The following is a 14,742-nucleotide window of genomic DNA, read 5'->3' as shown; positions in this document are numbered from 1 at the left end:
TGCACATTTATTTCCTTTCTTGTATTTTTATTTAAAAAGAAGGTTTGCTAACAGCAATCAGTACCACGGCCCAGGCCCCTCAATACAACAGTTGGCTTTAGCAGTCCCTGTGGCTCCATCCCTACCCTGTCCCTCCTCCGCACAGGGGACAAACCAGGGAATTATCCAGCTTTAACAACCTCTCCCGAGTCCCGGGAAGCTCCTCGGGATTGCAGACTACTTCCATCTCGCAGTTTTATTCTTTGTCTCCTCCTGTCTCAGGAAAATCCAGCGGCTTAAGCTGAGGTTCACAGCCAGGTTTAGCTTCATCGTGCAACTAAACTCAAGTAAAAATAAAAAAGCTAGGTTTAAAAAAAAAATACATAAAAGAAATAATCTTCTGGAGTTGGAAAGAAACATCCTCTTGGTAGTGGATTAGCCCACATTTATCCACTGTAATGTTGCTTATACCATAATCTTAGGCATCTTCACCTGACACTAATTAGCAGGCTGCAGGCTCCTATGGGTACAGTAGCTTCTACGTCCCAGAACATGAAAGTGCGTTTTTCCTTTTGCCACTTGAAGCACACAGTTTTTAAAGAGACAACTTCAAATATTTCAGCCCCAAACTGTCCACTTTTTAACGTAAAAAAACACATCAGTAGGAGGCACAAAAGGTGATGAAACCCAGCCACGGAAACATTGCAGCACGTATCTGAGGCTCGCCTGTGTTGTGTTATTTACTCTCCCACAAATTAAACCCAAACTGCACTCACTGAACCCCGGATTCACCCGCATTCTGGCATTGAGTGCTAATTAGGAGACAAATAGAGTAGGCTATAGAAGCAGAAAATTGAACAGGCTTTCAGACCAATCTAGTTGCTTCCCTTATAAAATCCCAAACTTAGGAGAAAAGCAGATGATGTTATAAAAACATCTTTATATTTTGGGTTCTCTCTGAAAAAAAAATGGACAAAGATAATTTCTTGGTCATTCATCACTAGGCAAGCATCCCATCTGACATCCCATTTAACGGTTCAGACTAAGAGCTAATCAGAGCTTGAAAGAAAGGAGAGAGCAGGACTTCAAGTATACAGCACTGTATGCTGGTTCTTTGCGGAGAAAGTGAAAATGAATTATTTAGACTTGACAAAGTCCCTTGAAGTCCCACAGTTCTTTCTGCTTGGCTGGGTCTCAGGCCTATCGCCAATATTTCAGTGGTTATTTTTGGAGAGGGAGGCAGGCTGCTTAGCAGGTAGCATTTGGGAATTAAGAGCTAGATGTACTTATGGTTTTCACGAGCCCTGACAGATGTTAAGTGTCTTCCACCATAGCACAGTAAGACACTTATTACTAATGGTGCCGGTTTCCAGCAGCAAACCTCCTCCCTGCCACATTCCAGCATCTTTGCTCCTTTTGAAATGGTTCCTTAAGAAAGGAAGAGAAAATACATGCTAGGCATCCCCCTCACCACCCGCCCGGCTCAATGCCAATGTGCCTGTTCTCTGGAGGCCCTCACATCTCTTCTCTGAGCAAATGTCACCGGGATCAGCTAAGCAGAGGTCCCTACCACTGCCTGGAGATCACACTGCAGCCCAGGAGGCCTCTCCCTTGCGTCTCCGAAGGCTGCGCTCAGCCCGGTGGTCCATGTTTCAGATGGATCTGTGCACGACTGTGCCAGGCACTGGTCCCTGCTGGGCAGGAGATGGGTCCTGCTTGGTGCCACAGGCAGTCCCTCGGCTATGAGAGCCGCCAACAAACCTTCCCTGCCCACCCCGCTCCCTGCCCCTTCCCCTCCCCACCACGAGCACGGGGCCAAGAACGTGCCTTGCTGCAGAGCGCCAGCGTCCTTGGCCGAACAAACTAACTACCAACCTCAGACCAGTCACGACAAACGGTTTAACGTTTACCCATCATCTAACATATCCTCAAAAACCAAGGCCACCGTTCACACCTCTCGGACGTAGGTCGAACGCCCTTCCAAGCCCAGCTAAACCCCAGCAAGAGGTCTTGCCAAGGCCAGTCACGCCAGATGCTCCCGCATCTCTCCTGCCCTTTCCTTGGTGAACACCAAACAGTTATAATACTCAGGTCAATATATATAGGTACCACGTATGTATATTTGTGTCGCTGTTCTGCGCGTTAACAAAGACAAACAACCCCCACCAGGCACCACTCGTCCTTTCTGCCCCCTCCCCTTCCTCCCGTGGCTGTGCAGGAATGTGGCCAGGGATCACCCTACGTGGCCCCATCGCACTCCCCCACTGTCAGCTTCAAGGCTCCTTGCTGGTGCAGCGTCTTTAAGGCTTTGAACTCCAAGGGCATGGTGTGCGGGCTGGCCTGCGAGGTGTAGCCGTACTTCAGGCTGTCATAGTAGTGGTACTTGACTGGATTCTGGTTCTGGTCCAGGGGAAAGGGCCAGAAGCCGTAGAGATAGATCTGGTTGCAGAATCGGGTGGCTAAGGTGTACATGAGGAGGCCGGTGGTGGGTCGCTTGATGTGCACCTTGTTCGTTAGCCAGTACCTGCAAAGGGAGAGTAGAGCAATCATAGAACGGTTTGGGTTGGAAGGGACCTTAAAAGCTCATCCAGTCCAACCCCCTGCCATGAGCAGGGACATCTTCAAACAAATCAGGTTGCTCAGAGCCCTGTCCAGCCTGGCCTTGAATGTTTCTAGGGATGGGGCATCTACCACCTCTTCGGACAACCCATTCCAGTATTTTACCACCCTCAATGTAAAAACATTCTTCCTCATGTTGTGCAAGTTATTTCCCTCACCCACAAAGCTTGTGTCTTGCACATTTTCTCTCTCCAGCCTCTGACTGAGATATATTGGTAATTCAAAGTGAGAGGTTTCTGACTAGCAGAAGAGTTCTCCATGCCAAGGAAAAGGCTCTCTAGGGATTGCTTCATGAATAAGCATCCTCCTGCACTCTGTCTGGCAGCTACATCACACTTGTTGCTATGGCATTGAAGCATCTCATGCCTCGACAATCCTTTATGAAAAACAAATTGCTTGCAACGGTGGCCTTCAGTACTTCAGCCTACAATTATCTTCCAATCAACCAAGGAGAGATCGATACCACAGACCAAACCAGCCACACGTCAAGTAGACTCCAGCAACCCCTTGAAGCAGACACACTCTCACACATACGAGCTGATGATTTTCATTGACAAATGAAGATTTTTTACTCTGACAGTAAACACAACAGGGCTGTATAAACGTTTTGCCTTTGGAAAAAAGGGTCACCAGGCTGAAAGAGCTAAAACACACTGCTGGGTTCCCGTTACATCCAGAGACTGGCTACTGTGATCCTGCACCAAAATACATCACCACACTCTGCAACATCAGTCCATGAAATACAAAAAATGACATATTGCAATATATAATATGCGATATGGAGGTCAGCTGTGCTCACTGCTGAAAAGTGAGTTAGTTATTATGAGGGATGACAAAAAGAACAGGGGAAAGATGCACTCTGTAGTGATGCATGAGCAGAAACACTATCAGCAGTTGTACTTTGAGCTGCCGATAAAAGTTACTGCAGCATCAACATCCCCTAAGAAGATGTTTCCAGCGCCCAGTGTTTATTGCACAGGCAACTTATCTGGTTTGCTCAGCAGAAAATCCCTGTCAGGGGAGCAAAATCAGAAAGCGAAAGGTTTGAGGGAGGTAGACGATGTCCCTCCTCCCCCACAGCAGGCAGGGATGGTGCAGGCAGCGCATCCCACCGTGTCACAGCCCATTTAAGATCATTTTTAGTAGGTATTTCAAAGGGCCTGAGTTCAGGTGAGTGACTGGCAGTGCTTTGAATAAAAAGCATAAGGAAGCAGAGCAAAGCACGTGGCACTTCTGTGCTCTCACCCAGAGGTCTGGGACCTGAACTGGATCCTGCTGTCACACGCGGAGCCATGGGAAGTGTCTCGCTCCTCATTCGCACTTTCTGCTGGGCTCCGGAGGGTCTGGCACTCAGACAGTGGGAACCCTTGGGAGAGCTGAGCCTTAATCCTGCAAATTAGCTTTTCACGAAAGCCATTAAAATTTAGCAACCAAGGCACAAAACGTACTTGCTTGTTCTCAGCCAGATAAGAGAAAAATTGACTTTTCTGGTGAATCACATTCTGGAAGCAGAGTGACCACCTTGGCATGTGCAAGAAGGGCACGGCAGGGTTTACTGGGGTCCCACACCCCAGGGGTGTCCAAGCAGCTGTAGCTTTAGCAAAAGACAAGTACGATGTTTTGGGGAGGTCCTACTTGCCTGACTTATCTCCTCAGCATCCAGCATGAAAAAGGAGCAAGAAATTGGGGGAAAATGGTGAGAACCAGTCTCTCAGAAGCACAGCATCAGCATTTTCTTGGCTTGCTTAGCCATATGGGTTGTGCTATGGGGACACAGCGAGGCTCGCTGCGGTACCAAGGCAATCTTCTCCCACAGGTAGTCATAAAACAGCCTCCTTACTGAGTTTATGGGTAAGCACATCAAGCCCCTGGCATGCTGAGAGACATGGGAGATTATTACAACCATTTAACGCCGTGAATTAGGGTATCCTCGTGCAGCAGGGAAACTACCTGGGAAGAACTGTCAAGCCACATTAACTGGCTGGCTTTGGGGCAAGACAACTCTCTGGGTTTGTCCTGCAGCTGCTTTAGCCTTAAAACTCTCTTTTTATCAATTTATCAGCTGGAGCACAGTAAGATACTGGTGACCTTATGTCTGCCCAAAATATTAACTTTTGGGTTTTGTTGAGAGGCTCGGTGAACACACAACAACCTTGACAGCATGATGAAGTGACCTTTGCACATGGCTACAGGACATTTATGTGACCATCAATGTTTCAAGCATATTAATGATGACAAAAATGACCTGGGTCAAATCCAGAAGCTCCCTACAGAAGGCACATCGTCCTCTGCAACCCAGCACACACAAACAGCCTTACCAAGACTCACGAGTGTGCACAACCAGTACCCAAAGGCAGCCCTACCAAAACCAGCCCAGTGTATCCACCTCAGCAAATGCAGCTCATGAACACTCACTCAATAATATCAGGGTAGGGAACAATGACAATTAATTTTCTGATAATAAAAATGAAAAACCTGCCTCTTTTAATCTGTATTTCCCTCTATTGCAGGCATGGCATTGTGAAAATGAGAAGGATGACAAACCTTGCTCCTACAGCATCATAAATTCTCATTGCTGGCTGCAGCTTTGGGAGGGCGTGATGGACTCCAGGCTGTCCCAGCCCACACACACCGATGACATACATAATATATAACACCCAAACTATAACACAGACCATGCCACAGCACTTGTGATTTGTTTCCTGGACAGTGAAGTGGGAAATCCTCCAGTGAGGTGTTGGGAATACTTTTGAATGACTGGTTTGTGATGGGAGCGTGGGAGATATGCAGGAAGATCTCCCTCTTATACCTGCCACCACTGGCCAACTGAGACAGCGGCCACATACCTGGTGCAGGAGAGAACAGCTGGGGATGGAAATAAAACCTAATTAATTCTCTAAATCCAAATGAGATTGTCTGGGCGCACATGGGACGCTGTGTCAACAGCACACCTTTATTATGTGAGGTCCGGGATTTTAATTAGAAGGAAAGATAATCTCGAAGCAGGCAGTAATTATTTTTCCAATTGGCTACACCAATCACCATAACTATTAACTGCAACATTTTGTGGAAAGAGACAGCAATTAAAAGAGAAGAGCAAAGAGCAGTCCTGAAACCCAATACCTCCTTTCTCAGAGCCGTTCTCACAGCGTGGACCTCCTTCAGAAGCTGGTGCTGTGTCGTTTCTGTAAATAAACCCTCGGGGGTGGAAGCAGCTACAGAGCGGGATGCAGCTACGAACAGGAACCGTGATGCTGTCAGGCAAAAATTGTCCAAGACAGCTCTTGTTTCGGATCATGATAGTGACAGATGGAAAATGCCATCACATCTTCAAGGCCATCTTTTGTAAAGTGGCAGCCTAGACACAAGCCCTAGCACCTATTTGAACTAATACTTGGTATCCCAGGCCAGAGGCTTCAAGAGCAGCCCAGGGAGCCTCATCCTAGCTGGTAGGTGGTTCTGGTTGTTCCCCAGCAACGCCAATTTTCCAAAAAAGTTTCCAAGAAACTGAAGAAGTCTCTGAAGCAGAACTGCACTGCAGCCACGGGGGAAGCGACCACTATATTCAGACCTTAAAACCCATTGGGAATCCTTCAGGAGACAATGCTCATCCTCCCCCAGCATCACTGAACTCGGGAACAGAGCCTGGCCTTGATTTGGGTTGAAACGCTGGGTGCAGAACTGCTCCCTGCAGGCAGTGGTTTGAGGACTGATAGCGAGCACAGGGTCTTGCTCTGTGCTTACCCATCACCTCCTGAGGCGCCTGAGAAAACCCTTAATTAACTCGAACCCTCCAGGTTAGGGTTAACCTGCACGATAAAATGAACAGAAAATCCATCGCACGGATGAAATGAATTAAAAACTCAGGTCAATGAAGAAATGAAGTTTCAGCAGTATCAGCTGCATTATTTAGTGATACAAATCAGAATAGATGAAATAATGCAATTTCAGACCCTTTTAAAACAGCTTATCATAGAAGTGTGATACAAACACAAGCTGCTGTGGAGGTGCGAGTCCTCGACTGTCAGAAGCATATTATCAGCCTGCTACACACATCCTACTCCCATTAATACGCATGAAAATACAGGTACAGATAATCAGAGCGAGTGTCCCAAAAGTGCTCCACGCTCATGTTGGTGCAGGCGAGGACGGGACCCGCTGGCAGGGCACAGCACGTATCCCTGCTCGAATGGGCATATCCCCATCCAGATTCCTGCTAATGCTGACTCCAAATGCTGGATCTGCAGTCAGAGTTGGGCTTTATCCCCAGGCTGGGCAAAGCCCAAACACCAAATCAAGCCTCTATATCCAGACTGGATCTGTACCGGGTGGTTTGAGTCTGTTTTTGGTGACTTGGTGCAAGCAAATCAGCACTGAGTCATGGATAAAGAACTCTTTTCATCTCCAGGTTTTGAGCTCTGTGATGTCCTTTCAAATATACATGGTACTCAACACCCGCAAGTTAAAGCATTTCCAAACAGACAGAAGAAGAGGAAAGTAACTGGGAAGAGCATTACCCAATTTCTTTCCCCTTTCCTTCTTTTGACAAAAAGAAAGACTAAATCTTCTTCCTGATTAAGCAGAACAAATTATCTGCCTTGAGGTCCCAGTGCAGACACACCACAGCTCAGGCACCATGTGCCTCAAGGACAGAAAGTATCAGAAGAATTGCTCATGCAATGATTTATTTGTGGGATATCCACTGATCTAATCCACACATGGCTTTATGGGGCATTTGTTATCCCCCAGATCCTACCCCAGTCACACACTTGTGTTATTTCCACACCCTACACCCTTTGGTGATCCTCCTTCACCTGAGTGCAAGACCACTGTCTGTAAACCTTCTGTGGGATCGGACAGGGAGGGCTTTAAGACATGAGTGCCAGGGGGCAAATAACTCAGAGAAAAGATGAGCTGGGAGAGCTGTGAAAAAGAAACCAGCAGCTTAGGTTTGACGTGTACGATGGGTTAGAGAAAAGAGGAGCCCGAGGAGGGATGTAAAAGAAAGGGGTGATGTGATCAAAGCAGCAGGTTAGGAGAATAACCTGTACACATTTGTCCTGCATGGCTACAAGCAAGGCAAGGCTGATGGAAAGGATGTGGCACAATCAGGACACCAGGTTAGGGGGGACCAGGGGAGGGTTTCCACCACGGCTCATGGATGGGAGAGGCAGCCTCTGAGCAGCACTGCCCTGAAAAAACAGCAAAGGCTTAGATGTTGTTTGGGTGTGAGGACTCTGAGAGGCAAAGATGAATCCAACTTGTGCTCCACCAGGTTGCACTTCTGAGGATACATGGTAGAGCTGCACTATGCAAGCTACAGACCCCGAGCAAAGCGATTACGGTTGTGAAGACATGGGACCTGTCATGGCTATTTGGATGTTAAACCTAATGGGAGACCTAGCCCAGGAGCTGGAAGACTTATTGATTTTTTATTTTCTTTCAAGAAGCTCTTAACAAAATCTTATGGGATTAGAATTGGTTACTGCCAAGAGACCCTTGTGATGGACACAGTGAGAAACACTAGACTAGATTATGCAAGGCAAACTGAAACGTGTCCATGAATTCTCCACAAGGAGTGATAGTCAAACCTCCAGACACAATTATTTTCCCTTGCTTCCTGCATTTCATGTTATTTCTCTGACAAAAGCCGCTTGGCAATAGGGATTACAAGGCTTTTTGGAGACGCTAGCAGACGACTTATCAGGGACTTGCTTGCTTCCCAGCCAGGAGACGAGCACTGCACTTGCCAGATGAATTGCTCAGGAGGCATTTTATAGAATCTTTGCAAAGTGAGTCATGCGCCCCCAAAACACATGGCAGCGTCCCTGTCCCCATGCGCTGGCTCCCTGCCATGGCACAACTTTCCTCCTCAGCCTCAGGTAGTGACTGGGCTTCCTCTGAGCTCCTCCATCAAAATGCTGGTGGTTCTCTCTCCTCCTGGCATGAAGATGGGCAGTTTAACCACGTAAGACGAGCCTCCATCCTATTGCACAGATTATCCAGAATCATCAACACAAAAAGCTATCAGCAAAAATTTAAGGCACCCTCACAGCTAGGAAGGTGATGTCTCAAATGATGCTGTTAAGGGCAACAAAATCAAATGGTTTTTACTTATCTTGGCAACGCGCAGTCTACAGATGCCCCAAATGCACTGAAAATAATAGGAAAAAATGCTCGATTGCCACTGAAATGCATTCTTGTCTGGGGAAAAGCAGAGCAGGACAATAAATACCGTGGTTCAAGGAGGAGTCAAAAATTACAAATGTATTTCACTGAAAGTGAAGGAAGAAAAGGCGAAGCTTTTGTAACTGAATTGAAGTTGGCTAAGATAACATTGGTCTTTGTAGAAAGTGCTATTTCTTGAAAAAAAAAATACATATAAAAGAGTGTCTTGGCTGAAAGACTTCCCCCATTTCTTTGTGATTTCCAAATGAACTCAGGATAGATTATAAAGGGTGGTTTTAACCAGTGAACAAGACGGGACATCTCTGCACCTGCAGCCACTGTAGCACAGCAGGGTGCTATGTGGGGCTTTGTGGATTACCGATTCTCTGCTGCATGCTACATGCCACAAAATGTATTTGTGCCACAAATCTCAGATCCACCAAAGAGAAGCGTAGTGCTATGAACCACTATGATCCTCAGAGAGAGCTGGAGAAAGTCACTGGTGACTATATTCCTGTAAGAGCAAGGAGCTCATCAAGTAAAAGTATACGATCATAGAAATTAGACAGTATCATGGACTATGAATAAGTAAACTTCTAGTGATTATGGTCAGTATGACCTGATGAAAGACTCCTTCCTCATCCCACACTACATCACATGAATTGCCCTGAGCAGATGATCAAGACAACCCTATACGTACCTGAGAGACTTCCTATATAGCACCAAGAGCATCAGCCCACCCTGCTCCTCAGCTGTGGCCAGTGCGTTCAATAGTGTCCAAATGACTCTTAAATTCACCCCTGAGTCCAAACCCTTTCCCACTGAGGAAGGGGTTAACGTTGGCTTTAGCCTTCGCCCAGAAGAGCACAGCCCTTTGGAGCCCTGCCCTGGGTGGTCTCTGGCTCCTTGGCCAGGCTACAACACACTGGACAGGCGCTGGAGTGCTCCCATCAGTCCTGGCTCTCTGAGGGGGCTGCAGTTTTAATTACATTAATCGTTAATTAGTAGGCATCCTGGTTTTCCTGCTGCTAAGTGTAAGAGCCAGGAGGGCAGGTCAGGCAGCCGCTCCTTTGGCTTAGAGGGCAACCCCTGATGAGGATCAGCCCTGGCTTCTGCAGTTGTAATTGAATTAGCGCTGCCTCCGTGCAGCTATGATCCACCTTTCTCCATTGCCCCACAGCACAGTGGCCAGCCCAAAGCACAGGCCGGGGTCTCGGCGGTAGCTCAGATCAGGTACTTAGAGCTCACCTTCAGCATCAGTCAGCATCCCACCACATGCTGGCACCACATCCATCCCAGACACCCACCAACGGTGGACACTTCACTCTCTCACTGGTCTGACTAGCTGCATCCCTCTGAGCCCTGGGAGATTTTCAGAAGCCCAAACCCATGTGCCTTGCACAGGACCCCATTAAAACCCACAGGACACTAACACCTGCAAAAGGAAGACACTGCTCTGACCCACAGGGGAGAGGGTGCATTGCTCCATGCACCAATAGACAGCGCTGAACCCACGGCCTTGTCCCAAAATCCCTACACCCCCCTCAGCCAGGCAGGACCTGCTCTGTGGAAGATGCTCAGGCACAACCAGAGCTCCAGCCAGCACTGCTGGACCGCAGGGCTGCAGCATGGGAGGGCCAGGAAGGTTCCCTGAGTTGGAAGATAAGCTCAGCAGCAGAGCTTATCGAGGCATCCTCCTCCTCTCCCGCGGGAAAGCGATGCCCAGCCTTTGCCAATCCCCCTGCAAAGCTTCCCACGGGAAGTTTCTGGCACCAGGAATGGTTGCCAGCACAGGATTAGCAGCCTGTTGATTTAAAGGGCTTATTACAGGAGCGTAATTCTATTTTGACAGATGAAAGTAAGTCAATTACAGCTAGAAATAGCTCAGAATTTGGGTTATGTGTTTTGTGTGTTTTTTTTTTCCCCTCCAACTATTTTTCCCCCGACAACTATTGCCACTAAGCCATCTCCAGCGTAAGCCACCACCAGCCTAAACTCCCTTAATGAATGATGACTCTCCCTATAGAAATAAAGCAGGAAACCAAGAGCACCAACCTATTTACAGGGAAGTCTCACCCCAAGAGATCTCTTTCTTTTATAACCCCCCATCCCCACCACACCTGTGTCTCCCACACACCTGAAGTTGCAACGAGAGAGCAGAAAGACCTTTTCCTTCTCTCCCAGTAAGACCATTCACCACCATCTAGTGCTATTTATCTGATCAGTAAGACCAGACCATGTCAGTCCTCCCCTTGTCTTGGCTGGTCAATTAAGTGAGCAATGCAACTAGTACCATCACAGGAGCTTACGGGCTACACATGAACAACCCTGGTCCTCTGCCACCGTCGAGCCCATTCAAAGTACCACAAGTTTCTTGACCTACAGAGCTGTGTGAGACTTGCATGTGTCACTCAAGCACAAGGTGACAAACCTCACTGGTAGCTCATCACACAGATGTTTCTCCCCACTCTAACCACAGGTTGGGTGTTATGGTGACACACAGGCTTACAGCCAGGAAAGCACTGGAAGGCTTAGGCTTGCTGTATCACATGGTTAAAGAGCTCAAAGAGCAGAGTGGGGAGCCCCTGCTTCTGAGGTGGTCTCCAGTTCTCCTCTAGGGACCAGCCACCACTTCTGGAGTCCTCATGGTCAGCAGAAAGAAAAATCTCACGCCTCCAGCACAAACCCATCCATCGCTCTCCAGCTCAGGAGACTCACAAAATCCTGGCTCCCAGCACACCAGAAACATTCTCACCCTCGGACAGCGTGCAGCAGGCGCAGCGAGGGGTAGGCAGTCCTGACGTTGATGTGGTGCTTCAGGATGAGCTCGTTCACCCACTCCACTCGCTCCTTGCCGCCCTTGGCCATGAACGCCGGGATCCAGAGGATGCTGCCGTTGAGGCTGTGGAGGCGTTGGAGCAGCTTCTCCCTCCACGTCTCGTTCACCAGGTCCTCGAAGGCCCGTTGGATGACTGAGGGGTTCATAGTCACCAGGTCAGTCTTCAAGCCCACATCCTGTGAGTACTCCTGGACAGGGGCCAGATTGCACCTGTGAGGGGAAATACCAAACAGCCCTTTAAAAAGGACATAAGAGAGGGCCGTGACGAACGTGAGGGGTGTTTGATGCCAAAAGCCAGAGCCAGTGACAGATGTGCCCATTCACCCTTATTTCTGGGAAGAGAAGGAGGAGGGAGTATGAGTCTCTGCAATAAATTAGAGTGGCTCTGACCTGGTAATGATGAACCATCCTAATTTAAGGCCATCATTCCTCAACATGCTGGCATGTGCATGCATATTCCTCTGGGGCAACGCTAATAACGGACATAACTTTGGTGTCTGGTGGGTGGGTTTGTAGGGATCGGTATCTCTTCTGGTGCGGTTCAAAAATAACACGTAGCAACAAACCTCCCATCTTTGCTGCCATGGCAGATTTGAAATGTAACGGCCTTTCCCACGCAAGGAAAGCTCTCGCCTCAATTCTAACCTTGCTGGGGTGATATTATCCCAAGTCCCTTTTCTCCTCCTGGTGAGTCTCTGCTAACAGCAGACCTGGTGACATCAGCAGTGATGATGACACCAGCGGGAGGTGGATGCCAGAATAGGATCTCCGTAGGGTTCAGCTGTCTGGAGTCTGTGACCTTCAAAAAACATCTATTTCTCTAGTATTAATTGGTGTCTCAGGCTGTGCACGTGGATACAGGCTCACGTGGTCCCCCGGGAGCTCTCTGCCATGAGCTCCTGTGCCACGCCAGGGATGAAGGCTGCGGGATAAACTGGCAGCAAGCCACCCTTGTTATATGGTGGTTTGTTACAGCTCCTTGAGGGGGGATATGCAGCCCTCAAGCCATGGCCGTGCCATGCACGTGGTGCTGGGAAAATGGCACTGGAGACCTGCTGCCAGGGCGATGCAGAGAGATGCGCACTCAGTGCGGTGAAAACCAGAGGGTACCCCTGTGTTCGCACACTGCGTGCTCTCCTGCAGTGTTTTACAGTGAACTTACAGTATTTAACAAGCAGGAAAGTCACAGTATTTAACTAGCAGGAATTGAATCCTAACCATCTGCCTCGATAATCAGCCATTGCTACTGTTTTCCCTGCTTTACAGATGGGGAGACTAAGGGAATGGGATAAAGAAAATGCAGCTACTGGCAGATAGAAGCCTTTTGATCCATTCACTGAAAATAAACATTGGATCTGAAGGGCAAAGCTGTATCCTGGACACAGCGCCCACTTGCAGTCATTGCCAACTCCAATTAAAAGGCTGCCTGGATGAAGCAAACCTTCCTCAGGAAGATGCAGTTCAAGTGGTGGCTCAGATAACCTACAGTGGGAAGAGCACATCCATGCCCAGATCTGCGCTAGTGCACATGGCTGGGGAGAAGTCACTCAAAATCCCAATTCTTACACCCAGAAAAGCTTTTTTCCTGTAACTTTGCTGCCTGACATGAAAGTGCCTCCTTAAACTTTGCCAGAACTGCAATAAGCGATTTTTCCCTTTGCTCACTCTGGTTACACATAAGGATGCAAATGATAATGCCCCATCCCCCATGGATAGAGCAGCTGGGCTTGAGTGGGGGCATTATCCTCATTCCCACATCACACCGGGGACTGCCTCTGTGAGCTGCTGATGGATTGGCCTGTCTTCATAATAGACTCGCCAGAAAGAAAATGTCTGCACATACATAAATCATTGGCGGATACCTACAGCCCCTCAGCTAACGGGTGCTGGGGATGGGAGGGCAGATGTGCTCCTCCTCTCCACTTCAAGTATCTTCTACAGCAAATTTGCTGTGGGTCAGAATTTGCTGCTGCAGGTCCATGGGCCAGTTCATCTGTGGTGACAATGGTGCTAGGGACGGAGTGGTTACAGGGGAGCACCAGACCCTGTCGTGCACAAGTTTGGTGCCAGGGCACGGTGTGGCACACCTGGTGCTTGAGACCAGTGACAGGACCCGAGGGAGTGGCAGGAAGATGTGCCAGGGGAGGTTTAGATTGGATATTAGGAAAATGTTCTTCACCCAGAGAGTGGTGGAGCACTGGAACCGGCTTCCAAGGGAGGCAGTCATGGCCCCAAGCCTGACAGTATTCAAAAAGCAACTGGACAACAGCTTCAGACACACAATGTGAGTTTTGGGGTTGTCCTGTGCAGGACAGGAGTAGGACTCAATGATCCTTGTGGGTCCCTTCCAACTCAGGACATTCTATGATTCTATGACTTGGGAACGGATTGAGCTTGTGTCCGTGGGGAAGTCCAGGACTGGCTTTATTTACAAGAGGGTACATACGTGGGAAAAGAGGAGGGAGTGCTTGGATCTGGGAGTGCTGGGGGTTAACGGTGCCCTGGGAGGTTTAACAGCACACTGTGAGAACACACAAGGTGCATTCACGAGGACTTGGTGGTTGGTAGAAGAGTCCACAGCAGGACGTTCGCATTGGTGAACTCTATGCGTGCACATAGGGCTGCAAGGCTGCACCACATGGACTGGGATTCCAGCTGCTTTCCACCTCTCCAAACCTCCCCATCCCTTACCTTATCACAAAGCTGTGGGCATCGATCTCAGGGCCGCAGCCGCTGCTGAGCAGGACCCCCGAGTTGCCCACGATGGCGCAGGTGGGGAACTGCTTGCCCTTGAGGGGCGAGGTGCGGGGCAGCAGCTCGTACAGGTTCTGCGAGACGTTCATGGTGCTGTCCCTGTCAAAGACGTAGTGGATGATGTCCCCTGGCTTCAACGTCCCCTTCAGCACTGAAATGTCCTTCTCGGCATCCAGGAACTTCAGGATCTGTTTCCTGAGGACAGGGAAGAAAACAGCCCCATTAGGTGAGGTACAGAGATAATTTGGGTCATACATAAGACAACCCTTGCTTCCTGCCTGCTCTTGCTCTTTGGACAGTCCCAGCCAACTGATGCTCTCCAGGAACAACTTTCAAACAGGCATCTCCATAATGCCTGCTCCTTCTCCACCCATCCCTTCCCG

At 48.7% G+C, this 14,742-nt stretch overlaps 1 protein-coding gene across 1 annotated transcript in view; it reads right to left on the bottom strand.

Annotated features, from left to right (window-relative positions):
* Positions 1-1,770: 1,770 nt before the first annotated feature.
* Positions 1,771-14,742, bottom strand: part of ST8SIA2 (ST8 alpha-N-acetyl-neuraminide alpha-2,8-sialyltransferase 2) — a 30,546-nt gene continuing 17,574 nt past the window's right edge. Inside the window, exons 4-6 of the mRNA XM_082060763.1 lie at positions 14,297-14,554; positions 11,522-11,815; positions 1,771-2,503 (exon numbers count right to left, since the gene is read on the bottom strand). Of these exons, the coding sequence (XP_081916889.1) occupies positions 2,218-2,503; positions 11,522-11,815; positions 14,297-14,554 (838 nt within the window). The 3' untranslated portion in view covers positions 1,771-2,217. The remainder of the gene's footprint in view (positions 2,504-11,521; positions 11,816-14,296; positions 14,555-14,742) is intronic.

Source organism: Streptopelia decaocto (genome assembly GCF_964273445.1).
Source record: "Streptopelia decaocto genome assembly, chromosome: 9".
NCBI lineage: Eukaryota > Metazoa > Chordata > Aves > Columbiformes > Columbidae > Streptopelia > Streptopelia decaocto.
The sequence above is the reverse complement of the archived record's forward strand: the minus strand, read 5'-3'. Positions and strand labels throughout refer to the sequence as shown.